The sequence below is a fragment of the Cherax quadricarinatus genome, chromosome 75 (assembly GCF_038502225.1).
Source record: "Cherax quadricarinatus isolate ZL_2023a chromosome 75, ASM3850222v1, whole genome shotgun sequence".
In the NCBI taxonomy this organism is placed as follows: Eukaryota; Metazoa; Arthropoda; class Malacostraca; order Decapoda; family Parastacidae; genus Cherax; species Cherax quadricarinatus.
Genome location: NC_091366.1, coordinates 13,514,266 through 13,530,965, shown reverse-complemented (window position 1 = coordinate 13,530,965; position 16,700 = coordinate 13,514,266). Strand labels below are relative to the sequence as shown.

Here is a 16,700-nt window from a genome sequence, read left to right as displayed (position 1 = left end):
GTTGGCGTATGGAAGACGGTGAGGATGGGAGAGGGAAGAGAGGTTATCTCTACCATCACTACCACCCTCTACCATCATCACTACCACAATCACAACCACCCTCTACCATCACAACCACTACTGCCATCAACCACTACCACCACTAAATTCTATCATGTTTCTAATCTTCTTTATCAAAGGGCTGGCACTCAGAACTTTCATTGGCCCCATGGTGGCTTATTTAACCCTTTGACTGTCACAAGCCACTTCCTGAAACTGTCATTCTGTTAAAAAAAAAAAAAAAAAAAAAATCTTATGAAATGATAGAGAATCTTTCCCTGATGGTAATGATACCAAAAGTACAAAATTTGATAGAAAACTTACAGAATTACACTCCCGCGAAGTTTGTAATCTCGGTGATATATACGCATCTGCGATTTCGCCCATGTTGAGCCCTATTTTCGCCCAATTCCGTTGTTCCAGTTGACCAAACTCATAGCTATTTCTTTAGAACCCCATTTTTTCTATCAACTGAGTACAAGAAACTGCCCATTTACTGATATCAATTACCCAATAAAGTGGTCAGAAATTGGCAATTTGGCCAATTTCACACACATTAAAAAAGATGCCAATTTCAAAATAGGGTCCAGAATAAACAATGCAGACATTCTTGGCACTAAAATAACATCCTCTGTTCATTAGTCATGTCTCTAGGTCCCTCTTATATTACTCTTGCTTTCTATTTTGATTTTTTATTCACACAAAAAATACAAGATTTACTGTTATGCAGATTACCACATTTTTGTAAAAATGGTATAAATAATATCAGCGCACTAGTGAAAGAATATTAGACTCTTCAGTTGATGTGTATTGGACGTGTGGCGTGATCTGCTTACTTTTGAACATTGTTAAATATCGAACATTTCCGCTCCTTTGAGATCAATTTCAAGGTTGTTTTCGTGAAATTAATCAAAATCATCTCTATTTCTGTAATATATTTTCCATTCTATCAAATGAGACCAAGAAAATGTGAATACAACCATAAATACTATATGAAAATACACCTCAAAGTCGGCATTTTAATCCAAAAACACTGAGTGCTGCAGGATTTTTTTTATACAGTGCACATTGACCACACATACTCATTCTCTCACATGTGGGTCTACCAGCTTGATTTGAAGCCGTTAGAATTACTGACTAGATCTGTATACGTCCGAAACACTGGCTCAAGACGTATACACCTACCATCCAACTTACAACCTGCTCTACATACGACCACTCGACTTACGACCATGTTTTTTATGCCCAATTTCTGGGAAATAAACAACTGTGTGTTGTACACAGTGTTTATCCTAAACCTTTCTGTATAAAATACAGTACTAACAGCATAAAAAGTAAAGTAAAAAATGAAATACCAAAACAAAATAAAGTCATTACAAAAATGTGAAGTTGATATTCAGTAGTAAAGTTAGACTTACGTCCATTTTGACTTACGACCGGTTGGTCAGAACCAAGCTCGGTCGTAAGTCAGATGGTAGGTGCATATACGGCAGAAACAGTCAAAGGGTTAACATTCGCATTCAATAAACAAGCACAAAAAACAATGGATTACGAAATGTTTTGTATGAATGCACAGGGTAATGTCCACTTGACGAGAAACAAAGCCAGTGACTCAGAATGGGTGCGTGGGATGCTGTGTGTGGGCACGGGCAGATGGACACATTTGGTACGGCGGACGAAAACCTGGTGATGAACGAAAACTGGGACTATTTTGACAAAAAGAGTCATCGAAAACCGAATTTGACGAAAACCAGGGAAAAATGAAAATAGAGGTTCCATTTTATATTAATTTAAATATTAAAACAAAAATTACTTACTGTGTAAAACTCAGCTACTTGTTTCACATTTTCTGCATCATCAGCTCTAGCAAGAGCAGCCAGGCCATCAGGATAAAGTTTACCACACTGAGGGTAAAGTTTCTTTCTATCCTCATTTGTTAGTTCCGTCCCAAAGCTGTTAAGTGTGATGATGAATGCTCGACGGTCAGCCTCAAACTGAAATTTATTTGATGGGAAAAATTAAAGTTAAAACCATATAAAGCATAATATAATGAATTTGGAGGGCTCTTACTAGGAATGAAACAGTATTTTGAATTCATCAGGACCTCACCCTCCTCTTGTATTCATAATTCTTTGTTCCCCATGAGAACCTGTTAATAATAAATTGTGACCACAGCATCATCAAATTCTACTGGAATCATAAATGACATTGCCTCACCCACACTGCCAATAAAAGCTCATGTTTCCTAAGGTAACATTCTGACTCCTCTCCTATTTCTCAAGAGTATAATGTCATATTCCCCTCAAGGAAGTTTCCTTGATACTAGTGAAGGGCTTAGCATACATGAAAACAAAAATGTTATACTGTGAATAGTTATCACTCAAATACATTTTTATTTTGACTGCCACATATGCTTTTCTCTGCCAAGCCACACACATTAAAAAAAAGTTACAGATAAACCAAAACCCTAGTATTCAAAATGGCTGAAAGTTACTTTTGTTTAGGGAAAATGTCTTACTGGAAATAATTGGCTACACACAGCAGTGACAAGTTACACATTACAGCACAGTCTTTCCTCAAACCATGTCATGAACATTAATATTATAGGAAATGATTAGTGGTTGTTAAATGCAGCAGCAAGTGTTCAGTGTGGATTATTATTACATCATGGGGGAGGGAAGGGGAGAAAATTATTAACCCATAGATGTGTCACAACATTAGGCAAATGGGAGGCAATCAATTTTGATCCAAGGAAAGGGAAAATAGTTCCAATTCTATGGATAAAAAGCTTTTTACAGGCATCTCCTCAGAAAGGTTCAGTGTAGATAATACCAACTTGTTTTCATTTAAAATGCAGTTAAATAATGTGACCATTTTCACATGTTATGGGCCATCTAACTGCTCCTGCTCACCACCACTTGCCACTACCCAAATTCTACCATATCAACAATAAAAACACACAACATAGCCACTCACTCACGGCAAGCATTGTGTGTACGGCTATTTGTACTTTGCATGAACTAACCAACCCACCATACTTGGGATGTACAAATTAGTTAAAATAGGAACACGATATAATCCCTTCTGTATACATACGGGCGCCTAGCAAACCTAAGAACAGCATTCCGACTTCTTAAGAAATCGTTCAGGACCCTGTACACTGTGTACGTTAAAGCCACCCTGCTTCGGTGGGATATGGCTGGTGCATTGAAAGAAAGAAGGTGGAGGAGCATGATATATACTTTTAACTTACTTGCCTCTTAATATCCCACGTTTCCAACATACATACTGTATAGAGAAAGATGCCTGCTTTCATGTTACACAAACAGTTCCAAATGCACAAACTACAAGGCTTTGACTTAATCTATAAAGTTAAAAATTAACTGAGACAGTCCTCAAATAACAAGTGGATTATTCTTTGAAGTAACACCTTAGGTAACATCCCCTTTCATTCCATAAGATCTAAATATATAATAATGATTATGAAACTGAAGCTTTCATCACATATGAGCTACTTACAGCAAGTATCTCACACATGACCTCAGCAGTAATGCCACCCAGAGATTTGCAGTAGCTGTAGAAAGACTCCAGGTATGCCTTGTATAGTGTGTTGCGGATGATCTCTATGTTCAGTTCATCCAAATCTTGCTCACTCACACATTCACCAAAGAAATCAGCTGCAATATAGAATAAATCTTGTTGATTCTAATCTACAGGAGTCTGACAGAGAATTTTGTCATCCAGTAAAAAGCAAAGTTAATTTGAATAAAGATTTGGTAAAATAAGCGATCTGCTTAATACATTGCTCTATGCTTTTACTTTCAAAATTAATGTTTTGAAGTTCAAATAAAAAATGGTGATAATATTCCAAGTAGCAGGTATCAGCATAGTTTACAGTGTTCATTATTCCAAGTAGCAGGTATCAGCATAGTTTACAGTGTTCATTATTCCAAGTAGCAGGTATCAACATAGTTTACAGTGTTCATTGCTAAATACAGTAAACAGTCCAAGAATTCATTTTACAAATGAAGACTCCATGTCTTCATTTGTAAAATTTGATTAACCCTTCTTAAATAAATTCTGTTTTGCACTGCGCAGAATTATTTTGCAAGTGGACATTTCTTATTAATAATGATAATACGAGATTGTTATATGGAGATGGGAAGTACAGTGCCAGCACTCTGAAGGAGGGGTGTTAATGTTGCAGTTTTATAACTGTAGTTTTATAGTAGTTTTATAGCAGTTTTATAGCAGTTTTATAACAGTTTTATAACTGGCAAGACAGTGATGGAGTGAATGATGGTGAAAGTTTCTTTTTTTTGGGGGTCACCTTACCTTGGTGGGAAACGGCCGATGTGTTAATAAAGAAAATAAAAGAATGTACAGGTACCATCCGACTTATGACCAAGCTTGGTTCCGACCAACCGTTCGTAAGTCAAAATGGACGTAAGTCGAACCTTTGAAAATTGCCGACATACTGGGTAGGGCATAATATCAAACCTTTCCTATATAAACTACCTACATAGTACTGTAATGTAATGTACAATCATTATTTCATTCTTTTTACTATAATTTACTTCCATTGTTATATTTTAATTATTTATGTACTGTATATAATGTATACAAGGTAGTGAACTGTATTGTAAATTTTACATCGCATACAGTATCATATGTTACTGTTATCTTCGTGTATTGTTGACACAGTGGAATGGGAGGATACCACTGGTAGTGTCATCCTGCCAGAATGTAGTATAACTTATACCCTAAGCAAAGAGAAAACTCTGGAACATGTGTAATACGTATCCGGCTGGCTGGCCGGGAGGGTGGCCGGGTGGTTGGCTGACTGAATGTGGCTGTCTCTCTCTCTGTATCTCTCTCTCTCTCCGTATCTCTCTCTCTCTCTCCGTATCTCTCTCTCTCTCTCCATATCTCTCTCTCTCTCTCCGTATCTCTCTCTCTCTCTCCGTATCTCTCTCTCTCTCTCCGTATCTCTCTCTCTCTCCGTATCTCTCTCTCCCCGTATCTCTCTCTCCCCGTATCTCTCTCTCTCTCTCCCCGTATATATATCTCTCTTTCTCCCCATATATATATATATATATATATATATATATATATATATATATCTCTTTCCCCCCGTATATCTCTCTCTCTTTCTCTCTCTCCCTGTATATCTCTCTCTCTCTCTCTCTCACACACACACACACAGGTACACATAAGTGAAGTTATCATACATAGTATAAATTACCTAGAATAACCCAAAAAATCCAAAGTACTATACAGTGGATCTGTGCTCCAGTGCCCTAAATTAATAATAATAATAATAATAATAATAATAATTATTATTATTATAATTACAATAATACATATGTACTAATATTAATAATATTATTAAACTATAATATAATAATCGTGTTCACTCATTACTTACCTTAAAATATCTGTAGTCTTAATGTAGAGTGAGGAGTGAGTAAACAAGATTAAATGAATAAATGAGAGAGAGAATGAGTGTAGAAGGTTCATGAGTTATGTAAACAAATGCTGTTGTTGTTATTGTTGTTGTGGTGGTGGTGGTTACCAGCCTGGACACGAATGGTTTCTGTTCACTCTGTCAAGCCGACCAGAAAAAATCTCTTATTTCTTAATTTATATGTTTATATGTTATGTAGCATGTTTATTATATAATTTTGAAAAAAAAATCATTGATGGATTAAGCAAAATGTCTATATTAATGTTTTATACACATTTAATGCACCTCAGTGATTATTGTGTTATCATTATTAATATGGCATCTTCAAGACCAATTACACTCTTAATGAGTGGCTCTGAGACAGACAAGCAGACAAAGACAGACAGGTAGACAGAAAGACAGACACACAGGTAGAAAGACAGACACACAGGTAGACAAAAAGACACACAGGTAGACAAAGACAGACAGACAGACAGGTAGACAGATAAACACACAGATACAGACAGACACAGATATACAGGAAGACAGATACAGACAGGTTTATGTACAACAGTGAAAACAAATAGAGAGTTGGAGAGTAAGAGCTTTTCTTGCCACAATCTTCAGTGCAAGATTCAGACTTCATCTTAGGGGCCATGGTGAAATTTACTGTCCAGTTAGTACAGTTAATACAGTATGATGCTGCTGATAGGGCAGGGTTACTCAAACTGATGCTGCGTGAATGACGCATTGCCGCCGCGAGTATTGTCAAATATTGTACAGCAGTGTGCATCATCTGGCCCAGCCCAGCTGCCAGATGCACGGTCGTAAGTTGAGTGGATGTATGTCAAGCAGGTCGTAAGTCGGATGGTAGGTGTATTAATAAGCTAATCAGGTCTCTTGTATTCCTTGAATTCCTAGATTTGTTATAGCTTCTTAGAGAATGCATATATAAGCAATCAATCAGTTAATTGCCTTATTAGTCTGAAGATAGGCTTAAGTTTGCCTGAAATGCTCTGCATACTAAGGGGCTGTCTGCATGCACACCTAAATGTAATCCAACTCTGTACATTGTAACGTGATGAAATAAAATTGAAACTGAGCCATATTATGAAGTAGGCTGAATATCCATATACTTGGCCATGGCTTCAAATTCAAATTTAAAACCTAGTAGTGTGACAGTCCTTGTAGTTTCAATGGTGGTAGAAATCTAATAATCATTAAAACAATTTGGTAATAACCAAAAATTTATTAAAACCATAAAAAAGGCATAGATTAATAAGAATTTATTTAGTTTAAACCTTAATTCTGCCAATCCTGCTGAGAAGTAATTTCAGATATGTAGCCGTTTTGTGACAGGCACTGAGAAGTCTGCTTATTTCTTGTATGGACTGCGAAGTTAATTGTTTTGGTATTTTGTATCTCTTGGATTTATGTACATAATGTATTACATATCACAGACAATAAAACATTCTAGTTCTGATCCCAAATAAACTGAAGAGTCATCTAATTAAGAACATAAGAAAGGAGAAACACTGCAGCAGGTCTGTTGGCCCATACTTGGCAGGTCCTTTACAATCCATCCCACTAACAAAACATTTGCCCAACCAAATTTTCAATGCCACCCAAGAAATAAGCTCTGATAACTCTATCCGCTCTCATATGCAAGTCCCACTCAAATCCAACCCCTCTCACTCATGTATTTATCCAACCTATATTTGAAACTACCGAAGGTTTTAGCCTCAATAATCCAACTAGGTAGATTGTTCCACTCATCAACTACCCTATTTCCAAACCAATACTTTCCTACATCCTTTCTAAATCTAAACTTGTTTAATTTGAATCCATTACTGCGGGTTCTCTCCTGGAGAGAGATCAAGACCTTACTAATATCCCCTTTATTAATACCCATCTTCCACTTATACACTTCAATCATGTCTTCCCTCATTCTTCGTCTAACAAGTGAATGTAATTTAAGGGTCTTCAATCTTTCTTCATAAGGAAGATTTCTAATGCTATGTATTAATTTAGTCATTCTACGCTGAATGTTTTCTAACGAAGTTATGTCCATTCTGTAATATGGAGACCAGAACTGAGCTGCATAATCTAGGCGAGGCCTTACTAAAGATGTATAAAGCTGACGTATAACTGCTGGACTTTTGTTGCTTACACTTCTTGATATAAATCCCAGCAATCTATTTGCCTTATTACGCATGCTTAGGCACTGCTGTCTTGGTTTAAGGTTGCTGCTCACCATAACCCCCAAATCCTTTTTGTATTCTATATGGCTAAGTTCAACATTATTAACCCTTTGACTGTCGCGGCCGTATATATATGTCTTACGAGGTACCGTGTTTGACGTATATATACTCATAAATTCTAGCAGCTTCAAATCAAGCAGGAGAAAGCTGGTAGGCCCACATGTGAGAGAATGGGTCTGTGTGGTCAGTGTGCACCATATAAAAAAAAATCCTGGAGCACGCAGTGCATAGTGAGAAAAAAAAAAAACTGATCGTTTTTTTTTAATTAAAATGCCGACTTTGTGGTCTATTTTCGTATAGCATTTATGGTTGTATTCTCGTTTTCTTGGTCTCATTTAATAGAATGGAAAATATATTATAGAAATAGAGGTGATTTTGATTGATTTTACTATAAAAAGAACCTAGAAATGGAGCTCAAAGTAGGGGAAATGTTTGATTTTTGGCAATGTTCAAAAGTAAACAAATGATGTCATTGTCCAATAAATGTCCAACTAGCCATTCTAATATGCAGTCATGAATGGGTTGATGTTATTTATACAATTATTACAGTATTGCAGTAGTCTGCATAATAGTAAGTCTTCTATTTTTTGTTTGAATAAAAATTCAAAATAGAAAGCAAGAGTAATATCAGAGGAGCCTGGAGACATGACTGATGAACAAAGAAAATGTTATTTTAGAGCCAGGAATGTCTGCATTGCTCATTCTGGACCATATTTTGAAACTGTCATATTTTTTAGTTTTCGTGAAATTGGCCAAATTGCAAATTTCTGACCACATTATTAGGTAGTTGAAATCGGTAAATGGGCAGTTTCTTGTACTCAATCGATAGAAAAAATGGAGTTCTAAAGAAATAGCTATGAGGTTGGGCGACTGGAACAATGAAATTAGCCGAAAATAGGGCTCAAAGTTGGCGAAATCGCCGATTTGTAAACAGTGCCGAGGTCGCTAACCTCGCGAGAGCATAATTCCATTAGTTTTCCATCAAATTTCGATTTTTTTGGTGTCATTACAATCGGGAAGAGATTCTCTATCATTTCATAAGAAAAAATAATTTTTTTTTTTAAATTTTGCGACACCAGGAGACACCTCAGGGTTGGGGGTTGCGACAGTCAAAGGGTTAAGCTGGTAGGTGCTAGGGTTATGGACATTTCCGAGCTTTAGAACTTTACAATTGGAAATTGTAAACAAAAACTCATTACTTATTGACTTGCAGTAAATAACTATTTTCTAGTTAAACCATAAAGGAAAAAATTAATGACACCCTAGTTTTATGACCATGAAAATTATTCAATACCCTCCATGGACAGCACATGTCATCATGCCTTTCATACGGCTGGACACAATGATTTAAACAATTATAAAACCATGGGTCCAGCAAGCTAATGCTTGATGCATTTCTTTATCTGTTTACCTGGAGTTTACCTGGAGAGAGTTTCGGGGGTCAACGCCCCCGCGGCCCGGTCTGTGACCAGGCCTCCTGGTGGATCAGCGCCTGATCAACCAGGCTGTTGCTGCTGGCTGCACGCAAACCAACGTACGAGCCACAGCCCGGCTGATCAGGAACTGCCTTTAGGTGCTTGTCCAGTGCCAGCTTGAAGACTGCCAGGGGTCTGTTGGTAATCCCCCTTATGTGTGCTGGGAGGCAGTTGAACAGTCTCGGTCCCCTGACACTTATTGTATGGTCTCTTAACGTGCTAGTGACACCCCTGCTTTTCATTGGGGGGATGGTGCATCGTCTGCCAAGTCTTTTGCTTTCGTAGTGAGTGATTTTCGTGTGCAAGTTCGGTACTAGTCCCTCTAGGATTTTCCAGGTGTATATAATCATGTATCTCTCCCTCCTGCGTTCCAGGGAATACAGGTTTAGAAACCTCAAGCGCTCCCAGTAATTGAGGTGTTTTATCTCCGTTATGCGCGCCGTGAAAGTTCTCTGTACATTTTCTAGGTCGGCAATTTCACCTGCCTTGAAAGGTGCTGTTAGAGTGCAGCAATATTCCAGCCTAGATAGAACAAGTGACCTGAAGAGTGTCATCATGGGCTTGGCCTCCCTAGTTTTGAAGGTTCTCATTATCCATCCTGTCATTTTTCTAGCAGATGCGATTGATACAATGTTATGGTCCTTGAAGGTGAGATCCTCCGACATAATCACTCCCAGGTCTTTGACGTTGGTGTTTCGCTCTATTTTGTGGCCAGAATTTGTTTTGTACTCTGATGAAGATTTAATTTCCTCATGTTTACCATATGGAAAACATGAGGAAATTAAATCTGTAAGTGTGGGTATTATATAAAATCATTAGAATGCACCTAAGTAGTAGGTTGGTAGGCAGCAATCACCCAGGGAGGTACTACTGTCTTGCCAAGAGAGTGTAAAACAGAAGACCATAATTGTTTTACATGATGGTAGGATTGCTGGTGTCTTTTCTGTATCATACTCATGCAATATTTCAGGTATGTTTTCCTACTTCTTACAGTTAGGTTACAATACACAGGCATTTACAAGTGCGCGCGCACACACACGTGCATATGCACACGCACACACACACCCCTCTGGGTTTTCTTCTATTTTCTTACTAGTTTTTGTTCTTGTTTATTTCCTCTTATCTCCATGGGTAATTGGAACAGAATTCTTCCTCCATAAGCCATGAGTCATAAGAGGCGATTAAAATGCCGAGAGCAAGGGGCTAGTAACCCCTTCTCCTGTATACATTACTTAAGCTAAAAAGAAAAACTTTCATTTTTCTTTTCAGGTCACCCTGCCTTGGTGGGATATGGCCAGTTTGATAAAAAAAAAAATTAGAATTCAGAGTTAATTTTCTTCAGTAATGGGGCAAAGATAGGAAAGCCTAATAAATACTTAGACACCTATATTTAAAGGAACCAGACACGAGGGTGGGCTGTACTATTGGCAATGTGGTCATGAAGACATGCTGTTGTATGTAGAAAATATGAAGCAGAGTAAATAATTCAACCAAGTGTACAATTAGCAGTCAAGGGAGATCATCAGACTCCCTAGACAGAAATACAATAGCTGAATACCTAGAAAGACATTAGGGCCATACATTCTTTCATGGGGTAGTCTCTTCTCAGATAAGAAAATTCAGAAGCTACATCTTCCTTGCTTATGCTGAATAATCTATAACTTGAGCTCTTCACATCTAGTATAATACAGCATAATCTATACTACTGTACCTTTGTTTTCCTCATTTTACTGTGATTTATCTCATCCTTTATAAGCCCATTTGATAAGTTGTGTATCTAAATACATTTTTCCCTAACCTTTCTAATCTGATTAAAAATCAGAAATTCCTTGCACTATATTTTCACACTGCTTTTTTTCTGCATTTTCTTAAAACTTTCTCTTACACCTTTCTAAATACTCACTAAGCTCTGCAATTTTTCTTCCAAAACTTCCAAAAATTGCAGTCATATCTAAGCAGTTGTAATAACTCCCACTTTATACTTTAACACTAGCATTCACTCCTGTCACTATGCTTTATTTACAAAAAATAAGGTGCTAAACTTAATTTTTGCTTTCACAACCCCATCCACACACTAAAGGCAGAACAGTAACATCACATATCTTTGTTGAGATCCACTTTTACTGGAAAAACCTCCTTCAGGTCCCAATCTGGCTGGAAACTTAGATTATTTTTTTTTTTTACATCTTTAGAATAGCTAGGCACATTGGGTTTCCCAAGTTCATTAGCAAACCATAAATCAGATTGCACACGTATAGCTATTTTACACAAACCAAAAAAAAATACTAACCCAAAGGAGTATCGACCAAGACGGCATTGTATAGCTCAGAGCTAGTCGAGGCAACATTGATGGCTTCAATCTGTTCAAATGTTCCCAGGGGATGGCACTTGGGCATCAACTCTGAGATTGGTCGCTGGTGAAGGGCCCCAGTGATCAGCAGTACGATATTATCAATCATATATCTAGAAAGAATTCAAATAATGCTAGTAGTAATAAATGCAGTACTGGTGTGACAGTACTGTTCAGTGAACTGCAAAAAGCAAGCACAAAACATTATACCATCAACCATTTCTACAACCTCTAATGTCACTGCAACAATACTTGACAATTATGTCTAAGTTTTACTAGTATGTCCAGTGACAATAACTCTCTAAGCTCATAAATAATTTTACAACACTGTTTTGGACACCTCAAGTGTCTTTATTGGACAACAGCTACAGAGGAACATGAACTTATTTTCCCCCAATACAGGGAATAAGAATGGGTGCTGCAAGGTATCAAAATAACATATGTTGCAAAAGTTTTAGATAGGTCACCAAGTGGATTTGCATACTAGTGGCTTTCTTTCGTACCTACTAATATTTTATCACATGTAAACTACATTATCCTTGAACAACATTAAAAGAAATAAAAATCTGAATATCGAATTTGAAAGCTATTTCCTTTAAATTGTATGGAATGATACATGGAATGTGCTCACTCCACAAACATTGCTCAACCCTGTCTAGTTTAATGGCAAAGCTATTTCATCACTTCAGTTTTGCACCATAATAATGCTAATGGGTTTTTAGCTTTTTCATAAGTCTACAAACTCAATTCTCACCAATAAAATATTGTCCAATAAAGAATGGCCTCAGTAAATAGCATCCATATTTATAATATGTCAGGAGTGCACCTGTCATTCTATAATATTAAACAAACCTACTATGAATAATCTAGCCACAAAAGGAAGGAGCGAGCTTGTGGTGAGCATATTAGAAAACTATCATAATTTCACTTATGTTCCTTTACACAATTCTCACATATCTATACCTAGAAACATATACGCTGTTCAGTGAATATACCAAAGAATGGACAGACTCCAATCATGGTCCTGGCAAGTAGCAGATCTAGCACTGTACCACCGAGCTATGAGGCTTTCAAGTCATGACAGGGCTGTCTGACAGTTCAAATCTCCACCCATTCTCATGTTTATTCATTGACAGTTATTATGACAAATTTACACATCTATGAGAAGAGTTGGGTGCAGATAAGTCAAGTGCTGTCTGTACACTTTTTTCCATGGCAAGCCTCATTGCTCAGTGGTACAGTGCTAAACCTGTTCATTATACCATACTAATTCTCATTCCATTTTCACATTTCATGTCATCATAGTTTAACCTTCACAGCAGTCTAGCATAATAATTACTAGAACAGTTGACCAGAATAATTACTAGAACAGTACTCTGGAAACAATATACAATCACTATAACAGTACTACTCTGGAAACCATACAAAGAGAAAATACTTACCCATAAGTAATGTAGTCAAGAAAAGTGGCTAGGGGTTCAACAGCATGATTACGCATGTGCTGAAACTCTGCCACTAGCTTATCTCGCAGCTTGTCATCAATCACCGATACTTGTATCGGTGATGCCTCATTGGCCAGGAAGTGCCCATAGTCGGTGCTCTGTAGATGCAGCTTCAGATCTTTGGTAAAGATTATGTATATATTTGGATTAATTTCTTACTTCTTTTTTTTTTTTTTTTTTTTTTTTTTTTTTTTTTTTTTTGAGATTTTCAAATACGTATAGTAACGACAATTTTTCCCAAAAGAACAAAGCAATTTCTTACCATCTAGGGTTTCACACTGCACCAGGTTCAAGTAGTCAGTCTCTTTCAAGATTCCATTTTTGAAGCCTCTGACAAGGCCCTCAAGGTAGCCATTGTCTATGTTAAAAAGACTGTCCAACATTCTGCCTGTAAAAATTCATTGTTATAAGCAATTCGTACTGATTACGAAAAAGACCATCTTTCCATATACGTAGAGTACATTAGCATATCACAAAAAAAAAAAAAAAAAAAAAAAAAAAAAAAAACACAGGACAACACGGGTTTAGAGCAGGTCGCTCCTGCCTGTCCCAGCTACTGGACCACTATGACAAGGTCCTAGATGTTGTAGAGAATAAACAAAACACAGATGTAGTATACACAGACCTTGCAAAAGCTTTCGACAAGTGTGACCATGGTGAAATAACACACAAAATGCAGGATAAAGGAATAACGGGAAAAGTTGGTAGATTGATCTACAACTTCCTGACAAATAGAACACAAAGAGTAATAGTAAACAGAGTAAAGTCCCAGGCAGCCATGGTAAAAAGCTCTGTTCCACAAGGCACAGTACTCTCTCCCATTCTATTCCTCATCCTCATTTCTGAGAGATGTAAGCCAAAGCTCCGTGTCTTCCTTTGCGGATGACACCCGGATCACCATGGCAGTGACTTCCATCGAAGACACTGAGACTCCAAGCCGGACATCAACCAAATCTTCGAATGGGCCACTCAAAACAATATGAAGTTAAACAAGGAGAAATTTCAACTACTCAGATATGGAAAACTTGAAGAAATTAAAAATGTGTCAGGGTATACCACAAATTCTAACCCTACAATAGAGCGGAAAAGTAATGTGAAGGACCTGGGAGTGATAATGTCAGAGGATCTCACCTTCAAAGACCACAACAATGTATCTACCTCATCCGCTAGGAAAATGATAGGATGGACAAAGAGAACCTTCAAAACTAGGGATGCCAAGCCCATGATGATTCTCCTCAAATCGCTTGTGCTCTCTAGGCTGGAATACTGCTGTACACTAATGGCCCCCTTCAAGGCTGGCGATACTGCAGACCTGGAGAGTGTACAAAGAACTTTCACGGCACACACAAGTGCGATGAGGTACCTAAGCTACTGGGAATAGTTGAAGGTCCTTGATCTGTATTTCTCAGTAGTAGTACCAGTTATTGGTAACTGGTTACTAGGAACTGGTACTACTACTGAGACTCAGTAGTAGTACCAGTTCCAAGTAACCAGTTCCTAGTAACCAGTTACCAGTAACCAGTGTACCAGTAGATGACCCACTACCAACCGTCTGTGTGAATCATTGACTGTATTCATATTGCTGCTGACCATAGCAGGATTTCAAACACCCTCACCCGTAGGCACTATGGGTCAGTCGTAGTAGGCAGCAGAGAGAGACAGGTCGGCTGTTGGCGCTTCCCATACTTCCCGATATATTTTATACGTACTACCAGCCTACGTGAGTATTTTTACCCATCCACGTATCGAAAACCCACATGACATATTCCCTTGAACGCAGGCGAGAGAGATACATGATAATATACACTTGGAAGGTCCTAGAGGGATTGGTACCAAACCTGCACACGAAAATCACTCCATATGAAAGCAAAAGACTCGGCAGGAGATGCAACATTCCCCCGATGAAAAGCAGGGGGTGCCACAAGTACATTGAGAGACAATACAATAAGTGTCCGGGGCCCAAGACTGTTCAACTGCCTCCCAGCATACATAAGGGGGATTACCAATAGACCCCTAGCTGTCTTCAAGAAGGCACTGGACAGGCACCTAAAGCCAGTACCTGACCAACCGGGCTGTGGTCCGTACATCAGCTTGCTTGCGGTCAGCAGTAACAGCCTGGTTGATCAGACCCTGATCTGCCATGAGGCCTGGTCTCAGACCGGGCCATGGGGGGCGTTGACCCCTGAAACCCTCTCCAGGTAAACACTACAGCAGTCCATGTGTCATGGTTTATTTGGCGAGTTACATTAGAACCAAGATGGGGTAAGCTAACATCTGCTCTATCCTGTCTGTACTCTAATTTTTGTGGATAAGTCATACAGAAAGTAAAAGATTTTACCTTTTACTTTTCCCTGGTACTAAATGACAAACTACAGTATGTATGTTAAGTTAGTACCTGGAGTTTGGCCTTGAGATACAGTGGAAACAAAATTAAAGTAGCAGAGTTGATAAAAACCTTGTACTAATACTGTAACAATACTCTGAAAAAAGAACACCTCATGTGGGTGAATCCATTTCTGCATTCTTTAAGATCCTTTTAGAATAATTTTTCAGGGCCCTGGGAACTTTTTTGGTTTCATTATATGTAGTTACTGCATTTTCTTGAAAACAAACTAGTAACTGATCTTGCTTAATTTGTTTTCATCAGGTCCAAATATAGGTAGTGATTTCTGGACTGTCATTTACATCTTTTTTGTAAAAAATGTCAACTAAAAGAATGGCTATTAATAAGCTGTCCCAAATTAGACTGAATGGACCTAACCTTCATACAACTCTTGACTGTGCACACCAAACCAGGCAGAAATCAAAATTGAGACCAATGACATTCCAAAACAGTCAACATTAAATTTTGTTCACAATCCTCATTAATGGCCTAGACTGATTACAATGCAACAAGTTCCTGATACAAAAATAGACAGAGGATAGTATGAATATTGTAAAGAAGTTGGATCACAGGAATTAGATAGTGTTGGATTACGAAATTCAGAATTCATATGACAGAGAAAGATTAGGAATTCAAGAGGGCAGCAGAGGGAGTGTTGAGGGCAGGGTTTGAGCATTTAGAAAACACAATAGATTAACCAAGAGGTGAGAGGAAGATGCAAATGTTTTAAGTGGTAGGGAATCATGCATCCGGTAGGCATGTGTAGCATGCTAGACAGGAATCGGTAGAGACAGTGTTAAGGATCTGACAAGTTACTGGAGTGTGAGGAAGGTAACATTCATGAAGAGATTCAGGGATACCAGTCAGTCAGTAGAGTCCTAGAGGTGAAGTAGTGCCTGCATTGTTAAGCAAATATGGGAATGCTGCAGACAGGAATTATTTGGTATCCCAGGAGTACTACCTTTAAGTGGTTGTTAATTTTTTCTTCATCCAAGGTTTTCACAAATAATTTGAGAATGCCTTGTCTGACTAGCTACAAATATTCAACATTGGTTTACTTTAATTGGAAAAGAGATTCGTGCAACTGCTGGCAGATACAAAAGAAAGAGGGGACACTGCAGCAAGCCCAACGGCCCATGTTAGGCAGGCCAGTGGGCCTGACAAAAATGATTAGTAACTTTATTTAAGTACAAGTACACAAGTATAGTTACACAAATTTAGGTGACTACAATTTTCATACACAG

The 16,700-nt window shown here is 37.9% G+C and overlaps 1 protein-coding gene across 1 annotated transcript in view; it reads right to left on the bottom strand.

The window, feature by feature from the left end:
- Positions 1-16,700, bottom strand: part of VhaAC39-1 (V-type proton ATPase subunit VhaAC39-1) — a 36,988-nt gene that overhangs the window by 18,003 nt on the left and 2,285 nt on the right. Inside the window, exons 2-6 of the mRNA XM_053780898.2 lie at positions 13,336-13,461; positions 13,014-13,191; positions 11,512-11,684; positions 3,559-3,716; positions 1,857-2,033 (exon numbers count right to left, since the gene is read on the bottom strand). Of these exons, the coding sequence (XP_053636873.2) occupies positions 1,857-2,033; positions 3,559-3,716; positions 11,512-11,684; positions 13,014-13,191; positions 13,336-13,461 (812 nt within the window). The remainder of the gene's footprint in view (positions 1-1,856; positions 2,034-3,558; positions 3,717-11,511; positions 11,685-13,013; positions 13,192-13,335; positions 13,462-16,700) is intronic.